Genomic DNA, 19,509 nt, shown 5'->3' with positions numbered 1-19,509 from the left:
GTATTTCTAAGTGTGAAGGAAGTCTGGAACCCTACCTTTATGCTCTCATGAGTGGTCTTAGTACTTGTTGGGACGGGTGACTGATGGAAATTGTCTGTATTCTTTGCTCACCTCTCTTCCTTCCTGTTTTTGCAAACAGTCATTTGAAAAGGCATTGCTTCCATAAAGCTGATGTTTTCTTATTGTCTCCCCTGAATAACTATGAAAATATTTTGCCTTCTGTAGCTTGACAGGAACGAGGTGAGACAACGAATGTTAGAGCAGGAAACTGATGCGAGGATGGGTGTCTGTGGAGTAATATACTGAGTTTAGGGGATGAAGGGCAGGGCTGAGGAGGAATGATGGAGATCTGGGGTCAGCAAACCATGGCCTGTTGGCCAAATCCAGCTTCAGCCTGTTTTTATAAAGGCACTGTTCCTTGTCTGTTGTCTATGACTGCTTCCACAACCTTGACTGCAGAGTTCAGGATTTGTGAATGAGCCTGTATGACCCACAAAGCCTAAAAGCCTTAGATACCTATCTACCTCTTTTTTTTTTTTTTTAATGTTTTTTCATTTTTTGAGAGACAGAGACAGAGCGTGAGCAGTGGAGGGGCAGAAAGAGGGAGACACAGAATCGGAAGCAGGCTCCAGGCTCCGAGCTGTCAGTGCAGAGCCTAAGGCGGGGCTTGAACCCACGAACTGTGAGATCATGACCTGAGCCGAAGTAAACGCTTAACCGACTGAGCCACCCAGGCGCCCCACCTCTCTACCTCCTTATAGAAGAAGGTTGTGGGTCCCTGATATAGATAAAATGTATTGGGAACACTTTGAAAAACAAATTGCCTGAAGGCTTCAGTTTGTGCTGGCATTGGTGGTTGGGCAAGAGAAAAAGCATGCAATGCACATGTGTGACTCACATTTTGGAGATGGAAATACATACATAGGAAGTCTGTCTGGGGCCTTCAGGGGTCCCCTGTCCCCCGCATGAGAAGAGCAGGGGCCATGGGGACCCACAGCAGAGAGGGGCCTTGGCTCTCCAAGGAGCTTGCCTACTTAGAGCCTCACGGTCCTTAATGCACAACTCTAAGCGCTCAGACCCTCCTCCCCAGTGATGACCTAATGGGCTGTCTCTAAACTGCCTTGAGGTGCCACCTCAAATCCCTGCTTCTCTTGAGGCTTGGAGGCTCAGAGCCCACACTGCTGTCTGGGGTGATGCCCACATGAATCAGATGTGATGCTTAATCCTCAAAGAAAATGTTGGTGTCCTTCCCTCTGACTCTTCTGTTCTCCAGTGTCATCGGAGTAGAAAGAACAGAGGGCCAGCTGGTAGCCTCCTTCAGTTCCAACAGCCTCTCTGGCTCTAACAATATCTAACACTATCGCTATCTATCTATCTATCTATCTATCTATCTATCTATCTATCTGTCTATCTATCTGTCTATCACTATGTATCTAACACTATCACTAACAGGTAGTGATAGTTCTTTGTTTTGTAGTTCTGTCTAAGCCCTGTGCATGATCCCTTGAACACTACGATCACTTGATAAGCAGCTCCTTTCAGTGCTCTGTCTGCCCTCCCCCCCTCCCCTGTGGATCTCTCTCCGTAGCTCTTCCCTCAGGTGCACATCCAGGCTCCTTGAGGGCAAAGGTTCTAGTTTGCCATAGTGTCCCAGTGCCTTGGGTAATGCTTGGTACACGCTGGGTTCCCAATAAATACTTGCTGAAATGTTTTGCCTTAGTAGATGACCAGCCATTGAGAAGGCTTCAGATTTTTGTTTGTTTTTCATTTCTTTGGCTTTACTTGTGTGCCTGACTTGTCAGTTCCTTCAGCTGTACTCAGAATTCTAGGAGTTGGGGTAATTGATCATTTTCCCTTTGTTCTGCCTGCCTGTCTGTCTGATGGCATCTTTTATTATCCCTTCTCTCCAGGGAGCCTGGGGAATCCCATGACAGGTCTTTATATCTCTTCTCTGTGTTTATGAGTGTCTGCAACTTTTCCTTGACCGTTACTTGGTGATCAGAACAAGCAAAGGTGAGGCAGTGTGTCTGATTTATGCCAGCATTAGCCTCTGTGTGAGGGGGACAGCTGTGCAGAATTCTTTTCAAGGGAAAGCTGGGGCCCACCTTCACCCGATAGCAAGTTGGGGTAATAGCGGTATCTTACTTATCTAAGAAGGTTATAGATGAGACATAAGATGGTTATTCTTTGGATTGTTGCTACAAATTGAAGTTGTGGTTGTTTCTGTTAGCGTGTTAGCTCTAGTTAGACTCATTCGTTAAAGCAGAGGCACAAAAGAAGAAATTTCTAACGTAAGTTGCCTCCCATTTATTGAGATGGCTGCTCTCTCACTTAGATGTGCATTCTTACGAGATCATTAACATGATATGTACAAATTATCTGTCAGGTATTATAAGCACAGAATAAACAGCCTGATAACTCTGTCAGGCCATCGGAAACCCAGCAGTGTGAGTGTGTTCAGATGGTAGAACTAGGTTTGCTAGAAGGTACTTTGGGTGATCATCTAGTCTAGCGCCCTCTTAGGTGAAAACACTGCAGCTCGTGGAGAGCTGACTTGCTTAAGGCAACCCATCTGATTAGGGTAGAATTAGAGCTAAAATCCTCACCTCCTGACCCCTAAGAGCAATCAATGAGTGTTTGATAGCTATGGGAAGAAACAAAAACCAATGGTTATTATCACTCATGGCCATTCTGAAATTTGGCTTTAATTCCTAAGATGTTTTGATTCCAATATACTTTGATTTTAAATACGCATTGCCAGATGATGGATGGGTCAGATTCGTTCATCTTTCTTGTAACTTCTGCGTAAATGAGATGTGCCAGGGTGAACAACATCTCTGCAGACTGTGGTTCCATCTCAGCTGCTTGGTTGTGTGCATTTTCAGAGGACAGAACTGGCATCTGTCCCGTGGCCTGGTCCATTTGGACTGCAGCAGTCCCAGGGGCTGACCCCGGCATTCTGGCTAACCTGCTGCCCTCTGCCTGCCTAGCCACGGTACCTCTGGCCCACCCTGCCTGCCTCTGCCACCCAGACCAGTCTGGCTCCAGACCATTCCCTGATGCATCTTTCTGGTCACCCAAGACTCATAAGTGACAGTGTTCACTTTCTAGATTCCTTACATCGTTAAATACAGCAGACCAATGATGGTCAGAGGAGGAAGCAATGCAGATATTCGAGTTTGGGTTGATGGAGTTCTCATCTAAAATTTGTCAGAGTCCCAAAGTCCACTGCCTTCTCCATTAAATCAGAGATAGTTACACCAGTGGGAGTCTGCATGTATTGGGCAACTGTGTCCTGAAAGGCTTGGTCTCGGCTGTCAGAGGACGAAAAGTCAGTGACACATCTGTCACCGCCAGGCTATTCCCATTCTTGCCCCTGATGAGAGTGTTTGTGAAGAGCCAATGTAACTAAGTGGTCTTGCCAGCTGAAATACCAAATTAAATGGAACTGTATTTATTTTATTTAATCCTGTTTCCAATCCTTACACTTTCTCAAAGAATGAAGTGAATTATCTGCATCAGAAAGACATGCTCTTTCAAAAGAGTAAGCGAGGCAGGACAGTGTCTAGTTTAATCTTTGACTTTGACTTTTGTTCAGCATAACCATTGAATTTAAGGTCCTCATGGAGTTCATCAGATGGGACAGCTCAAGGTCAGCCAGATGTAATCACTGTCAGTTCATGCCACAGTTCTGAGGGAGGCTTCCCAATTAATGTCACGGCCACAAACCTGAACATTTTTTTTTAATGTTTATTTATCTTTTTAGAGAGAGAGAGAGAGAGAGAGAGAGAGAGAGAATGCGAGTGGGGGAGGGGCAGAGAGAGAGGGAGACATAGAATCCGAAGCAGGCTCCAGGCTCTGAGCCATCAGCACAGAGCCCGATGCAGAGCTGGAACTCACAAAGTCCAAGATCATGACCTAAGCCGAAGTCGGACGCTTAACTGACTGAACCCCTCAGGAGTCCCATGTCACAGCCGCAAATCTAAATCAGAATGAATGAAGAGTCTTAAGAGTGCAAGCAGAATAAAACTGTCTGCATTACTTCATCAGCTTATTTATCCTTGTATACCTGAACTTGTAACAGCAACTGGGACTATAAAAATTCAGTATTGGAGACCTTTGCTGTTTTACCACCCACTAAATTCATGGTAGCGCTTTATCATGCCTACACCTTTTATAAAGGTGCTTAAAATTATACAGTTGTTTTTAAAAATGAGGAAATTTTATTTTGTGAAAGTGGATGGATCAATGTTGTAAAGCATCAGCTATCCATTGCCCCCAAATGACAGCAACATACACAACCCTTTAGTTTTGGACATCCCCACCCCCACCCCAAATTGCACCTCCCTCTATTTACACAAATCTCAATTCATTTTTGAAAGTACTTTAAACCAGGGCATGAGCTAGTATTGCATTCAATGACTATTCAAGGCCTTTGATCTGTATATTGTACTGCTGACATCATTTATGAAACTAAGTACTGTTTTATGAAAATATGTTTGAAAATAAGTTCTATCTTATAAGTCATAATTTTCTTGAGAATGCTCACCTTTAGCTGCTATTCCTCTTTTTGTGATCTGATTTTTGATCTTTAGAGTCAAAATAAATGGTAGTGACGTTTAAAAATTGTTCTAGTTGGGGTGCCTGGGTGGCTCTGTCGGTTGAGTGTCCAACTTCGGCTCAGGTCATGATCTCACGGCCTGTGGGTTCGAGCCCACGTCAGGCTCTGTGCTGACAGCTCAGAGCCTGGAGCCTGCTTCGGATTCTGTGTCTCCCTCTCTCTGTGTCCTTCCCCCACTCCTGCTTTCTCTCTCTCTCTCTCTCAAAAATAAAATAAAAACATTTAAAAAAATTTTAAAAAAGGAAAACTTAAAAAAAAATTCTTCCAGGATATTTCCACATACACCTGTTTGTACGCATTCCACTAAAGTGCACTTTCCTTTTAAGTGTAATGAGTGTCTTATTTGAGCGTGTATCTTGCTCCTTTAAGGAAATAAACATCAAACTCCAGTTTCTAAAGCTTCCGCCAGTGTGTGCTTTGTGTGTGATGCATTTGGCCAGGATCTCTGAATTTATTTTCCAGCTTACGTGGGCCTCGTTTCCATTCCCTTTCTTCCGTAGTCGACTCACACCTTTCCAGTTTCTGAAGAAAGGGAAATGGGACGATTCACCATTAGCTCCTCATAAATTTTCTTCTCTTTACCTAACTAATCATCATTATTACTAATTATGCTGCAGAAAATACACTGGAATGCAGACAGGCTGGCCTACCATAGAGCAAATCCATGTATAAATCAGAAATGCGGCCTTCAAAATGGCTTGAGTGGCTGGGCATGTAAATTGGAACTGTTTCCCCATTCTGTTCTTGTGCTCAGCCTATATTGTAGGGCCTAGCCTTCCTCGGATAGTGTTGGAAATCCAGTGGTATAATCTAATTTTAAGGGAGCTCAACACCAATTAGGTGAACATTACTTGGCACATAAATTCACGAATAAAATTGCATGTTGGTTTTGTTGAAAAGTGATGGTGTGGCGGGTCTTGGGGCACTACCGAGGCGAACACCGGCATGCCTCCTCCCAAGCTGTTCAAAATGGCAGCTCTCTGAGAGTCAGGAAGTGCTCTCTGGGCAGATGGCGCACAGCACTGGAAGGCGTCTGGGGTCAGGGGGCAGAGGGAGAGCACCAGCACCCTTTACTACAGCACAGTACTCGAGCTCTTTCAACTCACTTGATCTTCAGCTACACCTCCGTCTTAACTCATTAGCCAGTGAAGAAGCAGGCTTCCAGAGGTTAAATGACCTGCTCTCGTGTCACAGCTGATAGTGATACGGCAAGGATTTGACCCAGGATTCCTTGAGGCCAAAGCCCCTGTTCTTCCTCCTCTGCTAAGCTGCTTCCCACGTTTTTATATGCAAGTAAGGCAAATAATTTGGCAAGAAGGACGGTTAATAAATCGGTGGTCACTGTTTTCATTTTGGTGTCAGGAAAACCTTTTTGTTCCAGCTCCGTGTATATTGAAGGTGGTTGTCCTAAAGGCCATGGTTAAGCAAAGCTGTCTCCAAATTCACAAAATTGCAGGAGTCTGTGCTTTTCCGCATACCTCTCCCCGATGTTGTCATTTCTGTCACCATAGCTCAAAGCCGTCAGTCCTTTGCATGCGCACACATTCGCATCTCCCTATGGTCTGTAAGACTGTGACCTTAGCTCTGTCCACGGGCTTTAACGGTAAGAAGAGATAAGAGCATTTGCCAAGGTTCACCAGCAAACCTTGTTGTCTTGTTTTTGTTCTTTAAGAAAAAAAATAAATTCACAGGACGCCTGGGTGGCCCTGTCTGTTAAGCATCTGGCTCTTGGTTTCGGCTCAGGTCATGATCTCAGGGTTCGTAAGTTCGAGCCCCTCATCCCATTCTGCGCTGACAGCGTGGAGCCTGCTTGGGGTTCTCTCCCTCCCTCTTTGCCCCTCCCCTGCTCACGTGTGCACGCAAAGAAAAAACAAATTCAGTACCTTGTGTATGAGATCAGCAGATTCTACCCTAACTGCTAACATAGTGGGGATTTGCATCCCTCACCCCCCACTGCAGCAGCCCGTGGACGTGCCCCTTTGTGACGCCACACACTACCTTCACCTGCACCTGTGGCTGGTGCTCCCTGTGTTGGATGGCGCAGCACAGACCGCCCAGCTTGGAGTCCTCCTGCCTCCTGTGCTCTCTGTTCTCAAAGCAAAGTGTCTCTTGATTCCTCTCCCTCCAAGCTACTAGCTTGCCCCCTCACTTCACACCGTCTCATAAGGGACTCCAGTACTCACACACTAGCACCCTGCAGACGCCAGTATGCCCCTGATACTGCCCTGAAAATGCTCTCAAAAGTACTAATGCCTTTGCGGTCGCCAACGCCTAAGGTTCCCTCTCCATAACCTTGTGCTGCTCAGACGTCTTTTTTGCCGGCAATACGTGCTGGGATATGTTGATGGGTTTCCTTCTACTTCTGTCCCAATTCTTCCTTTTGATCAGACTTAGCTATGTGTTCCCCAAGGGTATCTCTCTGTTCTGTTCTGTTTTGTTGTCTCTGGATGACAGTTCTTCTCTGTGGCCATCAGCTGGGTCTCTGAGGTCTAAGCCTGACCCTTGTCTGCAATATCAGCCCCACATTTTCAGCCTTTAAAAAGAGATATGATTATGATTATGATTTTTTATTTTAGAGCACGCGAAAGGAGGAGAAGGGCAGAGAGAATTTTGAGAAGGGCAGAGAGAATTTTAAGCAGGCTCCACATTCCACATGGAGCCCACCACAGGGCTCGATCCCACAATCCTGGGATCAGGACCTGAGCCAAAATCAAGAGTTGGCTGCTCAACTGACTGAGCCACCCACCCAGGCACGCCTCAGCTTTACTTATTTATTTTTGACTCTTTCATATCTTCCTGAATAATTTACTTCGTATATCTTCCCCGCACTCAAGTGGAATAGGGCCCAAACAGAACTCATGGTCATTCTCTTGGGATCCCTGTTTCTCTTAAGGATGCCACCCTCCTCTCAGACTTCACTTGTGACTTCTCCCACCACAGCCCTGCATTGCCATATGCGGCCAGCTCCCCACCGGCTTCTCTAGAACCACTCGGCACTTCTCATCTCTTCATCCCAATTGCCACTGTTTCCTTCAACTACTCATTACCTCTTGTCTAATGTTATAATAGCTTCCCAGCAGGTCCTTCCAATCTATCCTGAATATGACTACCTAATGAATCGCTCTCAGACTCATAACCCTCTGGTGTTTTCCCACTGCCCGCTACAAAGTCCCACATCCTTGGTCTGGTGCTCCAGGCTGTCCACAGTCTGTGGTTTGCGTGTGGCTGTGCTCACGCTCCCCTCTCCTCTCCCTGCAGGACTGTGCTCCCCAGCTGGGCCCGTGGGAGGGTGCTTGCAGGTTCTGTGTGCATTTTGTTTCTTTCAAAGGCATCTATATCTGAGACCTAAACATAACAGCTAAAACTATAAAACTCTTAGAGTGGGCTTTTTAAAAAAAATTTAGAGAGCGCCAGTGGAGGCGGGGCAGAGAGAAAGGGAGATAGAATCCCAAGCAGGCTCCACACTGTCAGTGCAGACCCTGACATGGGGCTCAAACCCACCAACTGGGAGATCAGGACCTGAGTCGAAGTCGGACATTTAACAGACCCAGGCACCCCAGGGTGGGGATTTTTTTTAAGTAGTTAATTAATTAAAAAATATTTTTTAACATTTACTTATTATTGAGAGACAGAGAGAGACAGAACATTAGCATGGGAGGGGCAGAGAGAGGGAGAGACACAGAATCCGAAGCGGTCTTCAGGCTCTGAGCTGTCAGCACAGAGCCTGACGTGGAGCTCGAACTCACAGACCGCGAGATCATGACCTGAGCTGAAGTCAGATACTCAAACCGACTGAGCCACCCAGGTGCCCCTAATTAATTTTTTTAATTTGCATCCAAGGTAGTTAGCATATGGTGCAACAATGATTTCAGGAGTAGATTCCTTAATGCCTCTTACCCATTTAGCCCTTCCCCCCCCCCACAACCCCTCCAGCAAGCCTCTGTTTGTTCTCTATATTTAAGAGTCTCTTGTTTTGTCCTGCTCCCTGTTTTTATATTATTTTTGCTTCCCTTCCTTTGTGTTCATCTGTTTTGTATTTTAAATTCCTCATATGAGTGAAGTCATATGATATTTGTCTTTCTCTGACTAATTTCGCTTAGCATAATACCCTCTGGTTCCATCCACGTAGTTGCAAATGGCAAGATTTTGTTCTTTTTGATTGCCGACTAATCAGAGTGGGCACTTTTAAGTTACTGTAGTATTAGGAAAAAAGTCCTCTAGCCAGTTGCTGCAGGTTGAGAAATAACTCTGTAATTGCACACACTCTTTCCTTTGCTCACACTGAAAATAAACTGTCCCCTGATTTTCCATGCCTAAATATCCTCTCTATAACCCAGATTTTTCATTGAGCCGTTCCTGATTCCTCCAGCTCCCCTAGGGCGTGCATCACTTTGTATTTATATTACAACTGTTTACATACATAAATGGTCATCTCTAGGCTGGGAGTCTCCTATGGGCAGTGATAAGGTCTTAGTTACAAGGGACAAAGACAAATACCATAATGCTTCACATGTGTTAGATGTTCAATAATTTGAATGAATAAATGAGTGGGAGAGGAAATCTATTCATGTTTTTATTCATACGTAACCTTAAATTGCTTAAGAGTAGGATTTGGATCTGATTTATCCTTATATCCTACAGTAGTTACTAGCATTGTGCTTTGTGCATGATAGATGCTCTATAGATATTTATTTCTTTACTTTTTACTTTTTTCAGCTCTATTGAGGTATGATTGACAAAACTGTTAAGGTGTGCATGGTGGTGATTTGCTACACATACACATTGTGAAAAGACCCCCATCTAACTGATTAACCTGTCAATCACCTAATATATATCTTTTTTCCGGTGACAACACTTAAGGCCTACCCTTAGCAAATTTCCATTATTCAGTAAACATGTCTTGAATCAGTGGATAAAGACGCAGTTGATTATGATACGAACTTCCTGAATGCCGTTACTCTATCTGACTTTCAATAATTGCATTTAGGCACTCTCACTACAGCTAAAATGTTTTACGATACGTCCCTCTTTTTGACTGTCACTGTGAATTTTTGCCAGTGATTATTTTTTACTTTCAGCTTTTTCTGCATTTGTAGTTTTGATTTTTAACCAGTCATGTTGTTGGCAAGGAGTACCCTCTTAATTTCACAAAGGAAGTTAGAAAAAGGTTTGCTTTTTAAGAAGCACGTGCAGGAGCTTTTCCGTGTCATTAGCTCGTGGCTCTGGGGGCAGGTGGGGTTCTTGGACTAGCAGTTATTTCTGCAATAGTGGTTGGGTCGTTCCTTCTGGAGTCACCATGACTCCATCCAGAGACGCGTAATTTGGATGCTTTCAACAGGAAACAGGGTTGGGCAGCCTTCGTTGAAACACTGGCACACTAGCGGGTTCTTCAGACCCCGGTTAAGTTGCTCTGCCTCCTTTTGAGACCAGCAGGCTAACACTGTTTTTGCTGTTACTGTTTTATGGTGGGGGGCTGCCTACCATCTTCTCTGACAGCCTTTCACTACTTAATACTTGGTTATGACTGGCGAGTTAATAGTATTTGCTTGGGGTCCCGGTGCCGGATGCAAGCCTAAACAGTAATGAAATTAGAATTGACTGAAAGATACAAGTGGTCTTTATGTGCGTTTGTGATGCCGCTGCCTGAAGGTGCGATGCTACTGCTGGTTTTTGTTGCCGTGGGTTTGGGGTTTTGTTTTGTTTTTGTCTCCTTTAAAACCAGATGACAAGAATTACTTTGTTTCAATGATTTGGTGGGAAAAAAATAACAGATGCCTGTGTGTGCTGCTTTTTGGAGGCATCGTTTTAATTTCCTATGAGAGAGGAATAGTTCTAGCCTGTATAAAATGAGCGAGCTAGTTACATGGAGTCCCTAGGTTTGGGAAGTTGCCTGAATCTAGCAATGAATACTTACAGTAGGGTAAGTAGTGTCAGGAAAAGAAGACCAGAGGGCCTAAGGAAAGACCTTGACTTTTAGGAAATGCTAGAAACTTACCGAAAACAGGAGCATTTCTCCAGTGTATTTTAGAAGAACAACCCAGGGTCCACCGAAATACACAGAACGGGATCAAGACTCCCCCTTTATCAAACATATGGGGCAGCATCCACGGCCATGAAGGTGTTCCCTTTAGAAATGAGCCAAGGATTTACCGTAAGAAGCCACCCAGACAACTCATTTACCTTCCATGGGACGTTACAAGCAGGAATCCCGTAGCCTCACGAGTGGGAAATTTTTACACTTTTGACCCAGTGTCAAAACGTCTGAACGGTGGTGCACAAGTCCATCAGATGTGCTGACCATCTCGGCTTGTTTGAAGTCATTAACTTTTGTGCATTTTGTTTGTTTGTTTCCTCCAGAAATGAACACGCCTGAGCATGCCCTGTGCCTGTGAGCTACCTGATCTCCTCACGACTTTGGCAAGACGACAAGGAAGGCGTGGGGGTTCTGGACTCTGAGAACACACTCCTTCCCCTTGGCCTTGGCCTTCCCGCGCCCAGCCCACCATGGAGACGCTCTCCCAAGATTCCTTGCTGGAATGTCAGATCTGTTTCAATTACTACAGCCCCCGGCGAAGGCCCAAGTTGCTGGATTGCAAACACACCTGCTGCTCGGTGTGCCTCCAGCAGATGAGGACGAGCCAGAAGGACGTGAGGTGCCCCTGGTGCCGGGGCATCACCAAGCTGCCCCCGGGCTTCTCCGTGTCGCAGCTGCCCGACGACCCCGAGGTCCTCGCGGTCATCGCCATCCCGCACGCGTCCGAGCACACCCCGGTCTTCATCAAACTTCCCAGCAATGGGTGCTACATGCTGCCCCTGCCCATCGCCAAGGAGCGAGCGCTGCTGCCCGGAGACATGGGCTGCCGCCTGCTGCCCGGGAGCCAGCAGAAGTCCGTCACCGTGGTGACCATCCCGGCAGAACAGCAGCCCCTGCAAGGCGGGGCTCCCCAGGAGGCGGCGGAGGAGGAGCCGGACCGGCGGGGCGTGGTGAAAAGCTCCACCTGGTCCGGGGTGTGCACTGTGATCCTGGTGGCCTGCGTCCTCGTCTTCCTTCTGGGCATCGTGCTGCACAACATGTCTTGCATTTCTAAGCGCTTCACTGTGATATCCTGTGGCTGAACGGGACTGCAAGGGAAGGAAGTCTCTCGTGGGTGCCAACTGGGGGTTGAGCAGGTGTTGGTGATGGGGTCGCAGTGAGGAGATGGGGGGACGACGCTGATCGTTTGGTGCCGAGCGCTGGCCTCTGGGCCTGCCGCTTGATGAACCGCAGACAGACACGAAGGGTAGATGCGAGGTCTCAATGACACGCCAGGCAAATCATTCTGAGCATTGGCGGCAACAGCTTCGAAGACGATTGCATGCATCCTCATAATCATTTATTAAATGGACTGTAGTTTATGATTTTTCAAAATCATGTTACGAGATAGACAGACGTATTCTACTTAGACGTTAAACCGTGCAAGTGCATACAATGTGATCTTCTCTAAATGTGGTAGATTAAAACCAAGATGCTATGTATACAGTAGAATTAACCCTGAGAATCCATGTAAAAATTCAGCGGCAACACGCAGCGCCGGTTTCTTTCCCCTTTTTAACGGAAACCCAGCCTTCCTTCAGTTGCTAAGGCTTTTTATACTTTTTGAACGGCACCCACATTAAAATAAGTGAAGTGGACAGTCGTTTTTCGAAGACAATGTCTGAACAAGTGTTTCCAGCGTGTTGCGTTTTGTTACGTACCTTCAGTTTTCTTCCCTTGTAATTAGAGCTCGCTATGTGTTTATTAAACGGAAAGCCCAACAGGGGAGCAATAAAGTGAGTAATCATGAGAAATGCCTAATCCCACAGGAACCCTGTATGCCAATTTTTCTCAAGCCATCTCACGAAATAGGGATTTTAAATGTAAATATTGCGTATTTGTGTGTGTGCGTGTGTGTGTCATTTGATTTACCTCAGGTTTTGAATCTTTTCAGAAGAATCCCGGGAGTAAGACTTTGTGGGCCTGAGTCCAGGGTCTGAAACGGTGGCCCCCTCTTGAGCACCGGGACCCACACAGTGAAGTGTCACTCGCATGTCACTTCCAACATTTGCTCCTCTTCTATGCATTCAAGTCCTGTATCCTGTGAGGCACGAATGGAGAGGAACAGAAGAGATTCTGTCTCTTCTCCCGATTTGGAGGTATCGTAATAGATACGAGTGTTGTCCATCGATGCCAAACCTAGACTGGCATTTTAACAGACAGTCCACGATTACTTTTTGAAAGATACTATTCCATGAGAGCTGAACCATTTAGAATTCCGGTGTCCTCTTGCTGGCGTAAGTGAGAAAATCTCTTGTATTTCAACATACGTTGTTATGGAGAAAAGTGACAAGGTAAACTAACAGCTCACATTCCCAATTTCAGTGGACCGGTTCCATCAGAAGTTCTCAAATATTTTTCAGTGTGTAGTAAGTCTATAGATGCTCATGAAGAAAGATCTACTGTCATCAAAGGGTAAATTCCTGTTCCTGGATGTGTGTGCGTTCAGAAATAGCTATGAGTTTGACAATTCTCTTCTAATTTCTTTTATGGAATTCATAAAGCAAGTGTATTTGAAAGCTCAAAGTAGAAATTAGGTTAAAATGCCATTTTATTGTGTAAGCTATTGGGCATTATACAACAAATAATCTAGGATTTATTTGGTATTAATAATTTAGGTATCATATTAGCTAAATACTATCCTCTATTACGTAACATAATATACTGTTGGGTTAGTGTCAATTTCTCAAACTCTTCCAGGCTGCCATAATGCATGTCTGACCTAATTTCTATTCCTCTTGGAGGAAAAAAAAAAAAAAAAAAAGAAAGAAAGAAAAAACACACCAAAATGTCTCATTAAGAATGCTACGTTTCAAATGGGCTTTTACCCTTGCAATTTTCAGCCAGGCCATATTTAAGTTAATTTTTTGAATGATAATCTACATCTGTTTACGTACAGTAGGAAATGACTGGCCCTGTAGTGTAGCGGGTCCTAGAGTTCTACGTGTTAAGTAGGTTATTTGTAGACACTAATGTGTGTGATGATACAGCGCCCTGTGTTTCTTAGTGCAAAGCTGTAGAATAAAAATGTCCACGTAACTTAAAAAACAATCCCATGCTAGAGCTTCAGTGAAGCAGTGCAAAATTAATCGGCTCTGTGATAGATTCTTGACTTTACGGTTTAAGGTAGCGAGAACACCTAAACCAGAATTTTTTGTGTGAGACTTACTGACATGAGAAATCCTGTTTAAATGGATTCTGCCTGCAGTTATTCATGCGCTGCTCGTTAAGGTGTGCATTTGTGCACACACGTGCGTGTGTGTGTGTGTGTGTGTATGTGTGTGTGTCATATCTCAGCCTGCAGATAAAGTTTTCCTAGACTTGATGTTTTCATGATGGTTGACATCCCACTGCTCTGGCCTCTTCCGACATTTACCCACGACACTAACAACTCATCTGCCCCCTGTGACAAAAGTCCAGTGACACAATCAACCAGAAGTCACAGTTGCACATCAATGAAAAAGTCACAACCGAAAGCACAGAAAGTTGGAGCTGAAAGCAGCCTCTGCTGGCTTCATTTTGTACATGAGTCCGTTGAGGCCCACAGAGGGACGTGGCAGCTTGCAATTCTGCAGCGAAGGGGAGTCGAGAACTTTGCACTGTAGTTCTCTCTTGCTCCTGCCTAGGCCAGTTGACATCTCTGTTGGGCGATGATCTTTTTGAGGGTGGACGAATACACTTTACTAACTCAGCTATTGCTTTAGGGTTTTTTTTTTAAATATATATATTCATTTTAGTTAGCATCTACCTCTCTGGAAAATGACAGGAGGGTTGATTGAAGGAAGAGTATAGACATTTAACAAAAACAACGCGATTTGAAGTTTTGAAATTGCAAACCATTGGTTCCCCTCCCCCTTCTTATATAAAGGACAATGAGTGTTGTGTAAATAGTAAACCTTAAGAAGCATGAATTTTCATCTTTATTAATGATCTTGACATAAGCAAGAGAATGCTTAATATGTTAAATAGAGCCAAGTATGCTATCAAAACAGCATTGTCTTTGGAAAATTTTTGTGTAATGACCTGGGGCATAAGTTGTGATGAAAAGGCAAATTAGTTCTCAGTTCCGGTCATAGTTTATGATTAGAAAGCTAAAAGGTATTTTCTTTAAGAATATAATTAAGTTTAATCTTGCGCATGACTTAAGAGTAGGTCCCTTGAAGGTTAAACCGTATGCTGGCGCAGCCTTTGAGGTCTAGTCTGTTCAATAGAACTTTCTCTGATGATGGAAATGGTTTATAACCTCTGCTGTCCAAGATAGTAGCCACTAGCCACATTGGCTAGTGGGCAGTTGGAATGGGGGGAGTACAACTGAGGAGCTGGTTTTTGCATTTTATTTAATTTTAAGTTATTTAAACATAGTCACTCACATATGGCTGGTGGCTACCATAGTGGACAGTGCAGTTCTGGAGGGCTGTGCACTGGGATCTAGCATCAGAGTGTTAATAGAGTAACAGAGTAAGGCCAAGAAGACAGTTGGTGGTTTAGTAACATGCAGTTGGTTGAAAAATTCCTTTCTGGGCTTAAAAAGTATATGATCTCAAGTATGACAATAAAAATGTACTGATCGCCCTTAGGGGTTGTTACTTACGTATGTTGGGCCAAAGAATGATCAGCAAAGCTTAAAGAGTGCTTTATGAAGCCCCTTTTCTGGGATCATTAGCTGCATGTGAATCTATCGTCCCCAAATAGTAGTTAGACAGTAGCTGTAAGATGTTTGACTTGCAAGCTATGCATGACCTGTACTGTGAAACTGTGTTTAGGGTCTTATGTCCAAAAAGTAAATGTTACAGAAAAAAAAAAAAAAAGTCGAATGAAATTCCTCTTCACTTCTATCATCTTACTCAAACTTCTCACTGCATTAGTAAGGTGTGAAATGTAAGAGCAAGCACGTTTTGCAGTGTTCACGGAGGGTTTTCGTTTGCCCTTGAAGTCTGCCAGCTTGTCGTTGTATTTGGTGTGGGCATATGTGGGCATCCTTTTTCAGGTGCCAGACTAAAACGTAGGTACGATTTTAGAATGAGATTTGACACTGTTTTATAGTCTCTTTGGTTTTTCCTTTCAGTTATCACTGGACAAATTAAAAATTTGCAGCCTTGCTCAAAGACTTTTATTTTTTACATTAAAAAACATTGCCCATGGAATTTAAAGACTTGAGGGTTATTAAAATGACTAAAATTGCTTTTTAAGTGAGTAGAGGAAAGCAGAAAATTCCGTTGGAAATACGTTTTCATAGAAAGATGAGACTCTTCCTGATAGTATGGAATTTATTCCAGTCTAGATTTCATAAACATCGCATTTGTTTCGACTGAGCAGAATCGGTGAATATTTTTTTTTCCCTAGAACTCATCCGTGAGCATGACTGTTCTTTTTAGCTTGGTTTTTTGCCAAAATGGTAGTTTTTCTTTAGGCTTAAGAGGAACTTAGAGGTCTAAAGGCTATTGGTATGAGGAGTGATATCGAAAAGGTTTGAATTTCTATCTTGAGAAGAATACTGCTGCCAGCCAATCAGTGTTTTCTTTCCACACAAGAAGTCACCAGTCAGTTGATCTGTTGTCCTGGACCTGGAAGGAAAGACCGTTCCTTGCCATTTCCATCTAAAAGGTAACCCTTACCAAAACAGAAGCTCCAAAGAATTAAGTGATCAAGATCACTCAGTACCTATTGAAAATAGTAGTCTATTTCAAAAGCAATGAAGATCAGTGAAATTTTATTAAGCATGAAATACTTCTAAAAAAAATAAGTGGCAATTCAAGCCATTGATTTTTTTTTTCTGACCTGATTCACTGTATAGGGATATATATCTATATCTGCACACGTAGGTATAGACATATATGTAGATACACACACAATGTAGCTGTAATAAGAGTTAAAAAATCAAGTAAAAATGTTATTAGTCATGTCTTCCCACTTGTGGGTTATATGATGTTGAATTTAGATGTTAATTTCTTGGCACATGCTATAGGCTGCATACATTGTATCAAACCAACCACCTTTGGGAATGTCTATAGAAATAAACCCATGAGACTTTTCAAATATACAAAGAGGTGGGTTCTACTGTATACATTTTATTGGAAAGCCATTGATGACTGAAGAACATAAACAGGTGGGGCATTTAATTTCTGTCTTCCAAATGGCTTGTTTTTTGGCTCTGCTCAAGCATCATGCGGGGAGTACCATTATTCCTGAACTCTTGCAACATGGCTCCGATTTCTCTGCGCAAGTTTCCTTGCACAGTTGGGCCAATGGGTTTTTCTCTTTTTCCCTTTTTTTTTTTTTTTTTTTTCTTCAGGATTCACTGCCTGGGGTATCCCACTATGTATCTCTCACTTGTGATGTAGTGGTGCTTGAAAACACTCATCTCGTTAGCTGGACTTTATTATTCTAGTCTAAGATTTTTGATACTATTCATATTATGATCTTTTTAGGGACAATCAGTAATATTTGGGGCAAAGTACAGAGGAGTCTCTCAAAGTCTGTGACAGCATGTATTTTCTTTGTTTTTCTGGGGGTGCTCTCATAGCTGTCCCTGTTCTTCTAGAACACTGCTCTAAATTCATCACCACAGGATGTAGGGCTAATAGCTCGTGTGGAAGTTTCCTGTGTTCTTCCTGTGAGTTACTGGGTGATTCTAACAAGAGTTTTCCAAAGGGACATTCGGTTTTTAATTTGACATTTGCTTTTTGAGAATCCAGAAGTAAGACAGTTGAACGTGTTGGTGGTAAAGGAGCATGGGCTATAAGAAGGAGGAAATGGATGAGGCAGATGCCCCCATGAGGGAAACAAGTATCAAACTCAATCTGTGTCATCTCTGTTTAAGCAGTGGGAGAACAGGCTGCTGTCTTACACTGTGCTTCAGAAAAGTCCTGGTCTGATGTTTCTGGCTGAGAGACAACCCACCCACTGTGTGGGAGCAGTGGGGACGTGATCTTGGATCTATAGCAATAGATAGGCAGATCTGCCCAAGACGGTGAGAAAATACTTGCATAAAAGGAGGGAAGTCTATAATGGGATTATGGGTCCAAAACCAAATATAAAGGAGCTGAAGGTCCATCATGGCAGAAACCAGCTGAAGAAAAAAACACAAGGACAACTAGGAATAACGTAGCCAAGCACGATTTGTCATTCTAGAATGGCCTGCCGAATTCAGTTCAGGGTGTTGAAGTTGAAGACATCTAGGGAATGGGCTCAGCTGATGAGCGGATCCAAGGAGGACCCCTGGGTTGTCCCCACACCGGTCAATTTGAGAGCTTGCTCTTAGAGGTGGTTGCTGAATCATTACAGACAAACTCTCACAATGGCCTCTTCACAGTGGAATGCCATGCCTGTGCCTGTGGATGTATCCTGACTTGAGTAGGTTGATACTATTGGGAAGACTCGTTCGAGACTATTTTGGTTTTTCTCCTGGTTGTTGTCATTTATTATATATACAGTTTTTACACCACCACGTGTTCCTGTTTGCCTCACTTGACGGTTGCAGGTGGGGAGGCTGGTTTCAGCGTGGGGCAGAGGAACTCCCCGACGTAAGCCATGCAGCTGCTGCACAGGGTTCCTGCCCTTCTTCCAGCTCCACTGGTGGGTTCCCTGGCCCTCTGGATAACTAATACTCCAGTCAAATGGCTAGATTAATGCTGCTCAGAGGCTAACTCAAGTCCTTGACGTGTTTCATTTACAATTATGTGGATTATTTATTTTGGGAGCTTTTCTTTTAAAGGGCCAAATAGCCCTACAGATAAATGAGCTGCTGGGCTGTGTAGAAAATATTGTTCAAATGTTGCCAAATAATTGACTTTGGAAGGGGGATATCAAGCTGCTGTTTATAAATCTGAATGTCTTAAAAGCACTCTTGCTTGCTCTCTCTGTTGTAGATGGTGTCTTAGCAAGTCCTGAGGTTTTCCAATGAACCCCATTTTAATATATGGTATTTTTGTATGCCAAACTGGTGTCTTGTCCTTTGTATATGTGGTAATGTTGATTTTATGACTACTGTTAAAACACATTTGCTATGATTAAAATTCATAAAACGATTTCAAACAGACTCACGCGTTTGTTTCCTTTTTCTTCCCACTCCACGGAGAAAAAAAAAATTGGCTAGAATTTTCATCATCAGCTAGTCTAAGAATTTTAATAGACTCAGGTAATAAAGCAACAAGGAGCTCCCGAGCCAAGAATTTTAAGTGGAGGTGACCTTCAAGTGGCTCCTCTGAGAAGCCAAAGAACGCATTTGTAATGAGTAAGCCCAAACGTGGTGTTGCAACTTGGGTTTTCGTGGCTTCTGGTGGCCCTACCTTTCTCTTCTACTGTTTAGAAACGGCATTGTGTGTGTCCGACCCCAGGTGGACCATCTTATTGTACTATGTGTAGAACAACTTCACACAGGCTCCTGTGTAGTGAGAGGTCTATCTGGAGAGGTATCTTTTAGTGTATGTTTTCATCAGTGGGGCAGAGTGTTTTGGAGAGCCTTTAAAAATATATATATATTTATTTCTTTTGAGGGGGAAGGGCAGAGAGAGTGGGAGCGAGAGAACCCCAAGCAGGCCTGCACTGTCAGTGCAGAACCCTACACGGGGCTCAATCTCATGAACCTGGAGATCATGACCTGAGCTGAGTTGGACGCTTAACCAACTGAGCCACCCAGGTGTCCCCGGAGAGCCTTTTTTGATAAAAGCATCCTTTCAGTAACTCTGGGTCACATGAATGAATTTCAATTTAGTTTAGCAAGTGGCCCAATCCTGCTTGAGGGGTCATCGATGATCTGATACGCATGCATGCTAGAATAAGCATGACCAGGCTCTCTCTGGACAATTCAAACATA

General features: G+C 43.8%; 1 protein-coding gene across 7 annotated transcripts in view; it reads left to right on the top strand.

Annotated features, from left to right (window-relative positions):
• Window positions 1–18,732, top strand: part of RNF152 (ring finger protein 152) — a 78,689-nt gene extending 59,957 nt beyond the window's left edge. For all 7 annotated transcript variants that reach the window (XM_023242064.2, XM_023242062.2, XM_023242063.2 and 4 more), the window contains one exon: window positions 10,979–18,732. In XM_023242064.2, coding sequence (XP_023097832.1) covers window positions 11,126–11,737 — 612 coding nt within the window. In that variant the 5' untranslated portion in view covers window positions 10,979–11,125 and the 3' untranslated portion in view covers window positions 11,738–18,732. The remainder of the gene's footprint in view (window positions 1–10,978) is intronic.
• Window positions 18,733–19,509: the final 777 nt, after the last annotated feature.

This window comes from Felis catus, chromosome D3 (genome assembly GCF_018350175.1).
Source record: "Felis catus isolate Fca126 chromosome D3, F.catus_Fca126_mat1.0, whole genome shotgun sequence".
In the NCBI taxonomy this organism is placed as follows: Eukaryota; Metazoa; Chordata; class Mammalia; order Carnivora; family Felidae; genus Felis; species Felis catus.
Note: the sequence above shows the minus strand (reverse complement) of the source record. Positions and strands in the feature narration are given on the sequence as shown.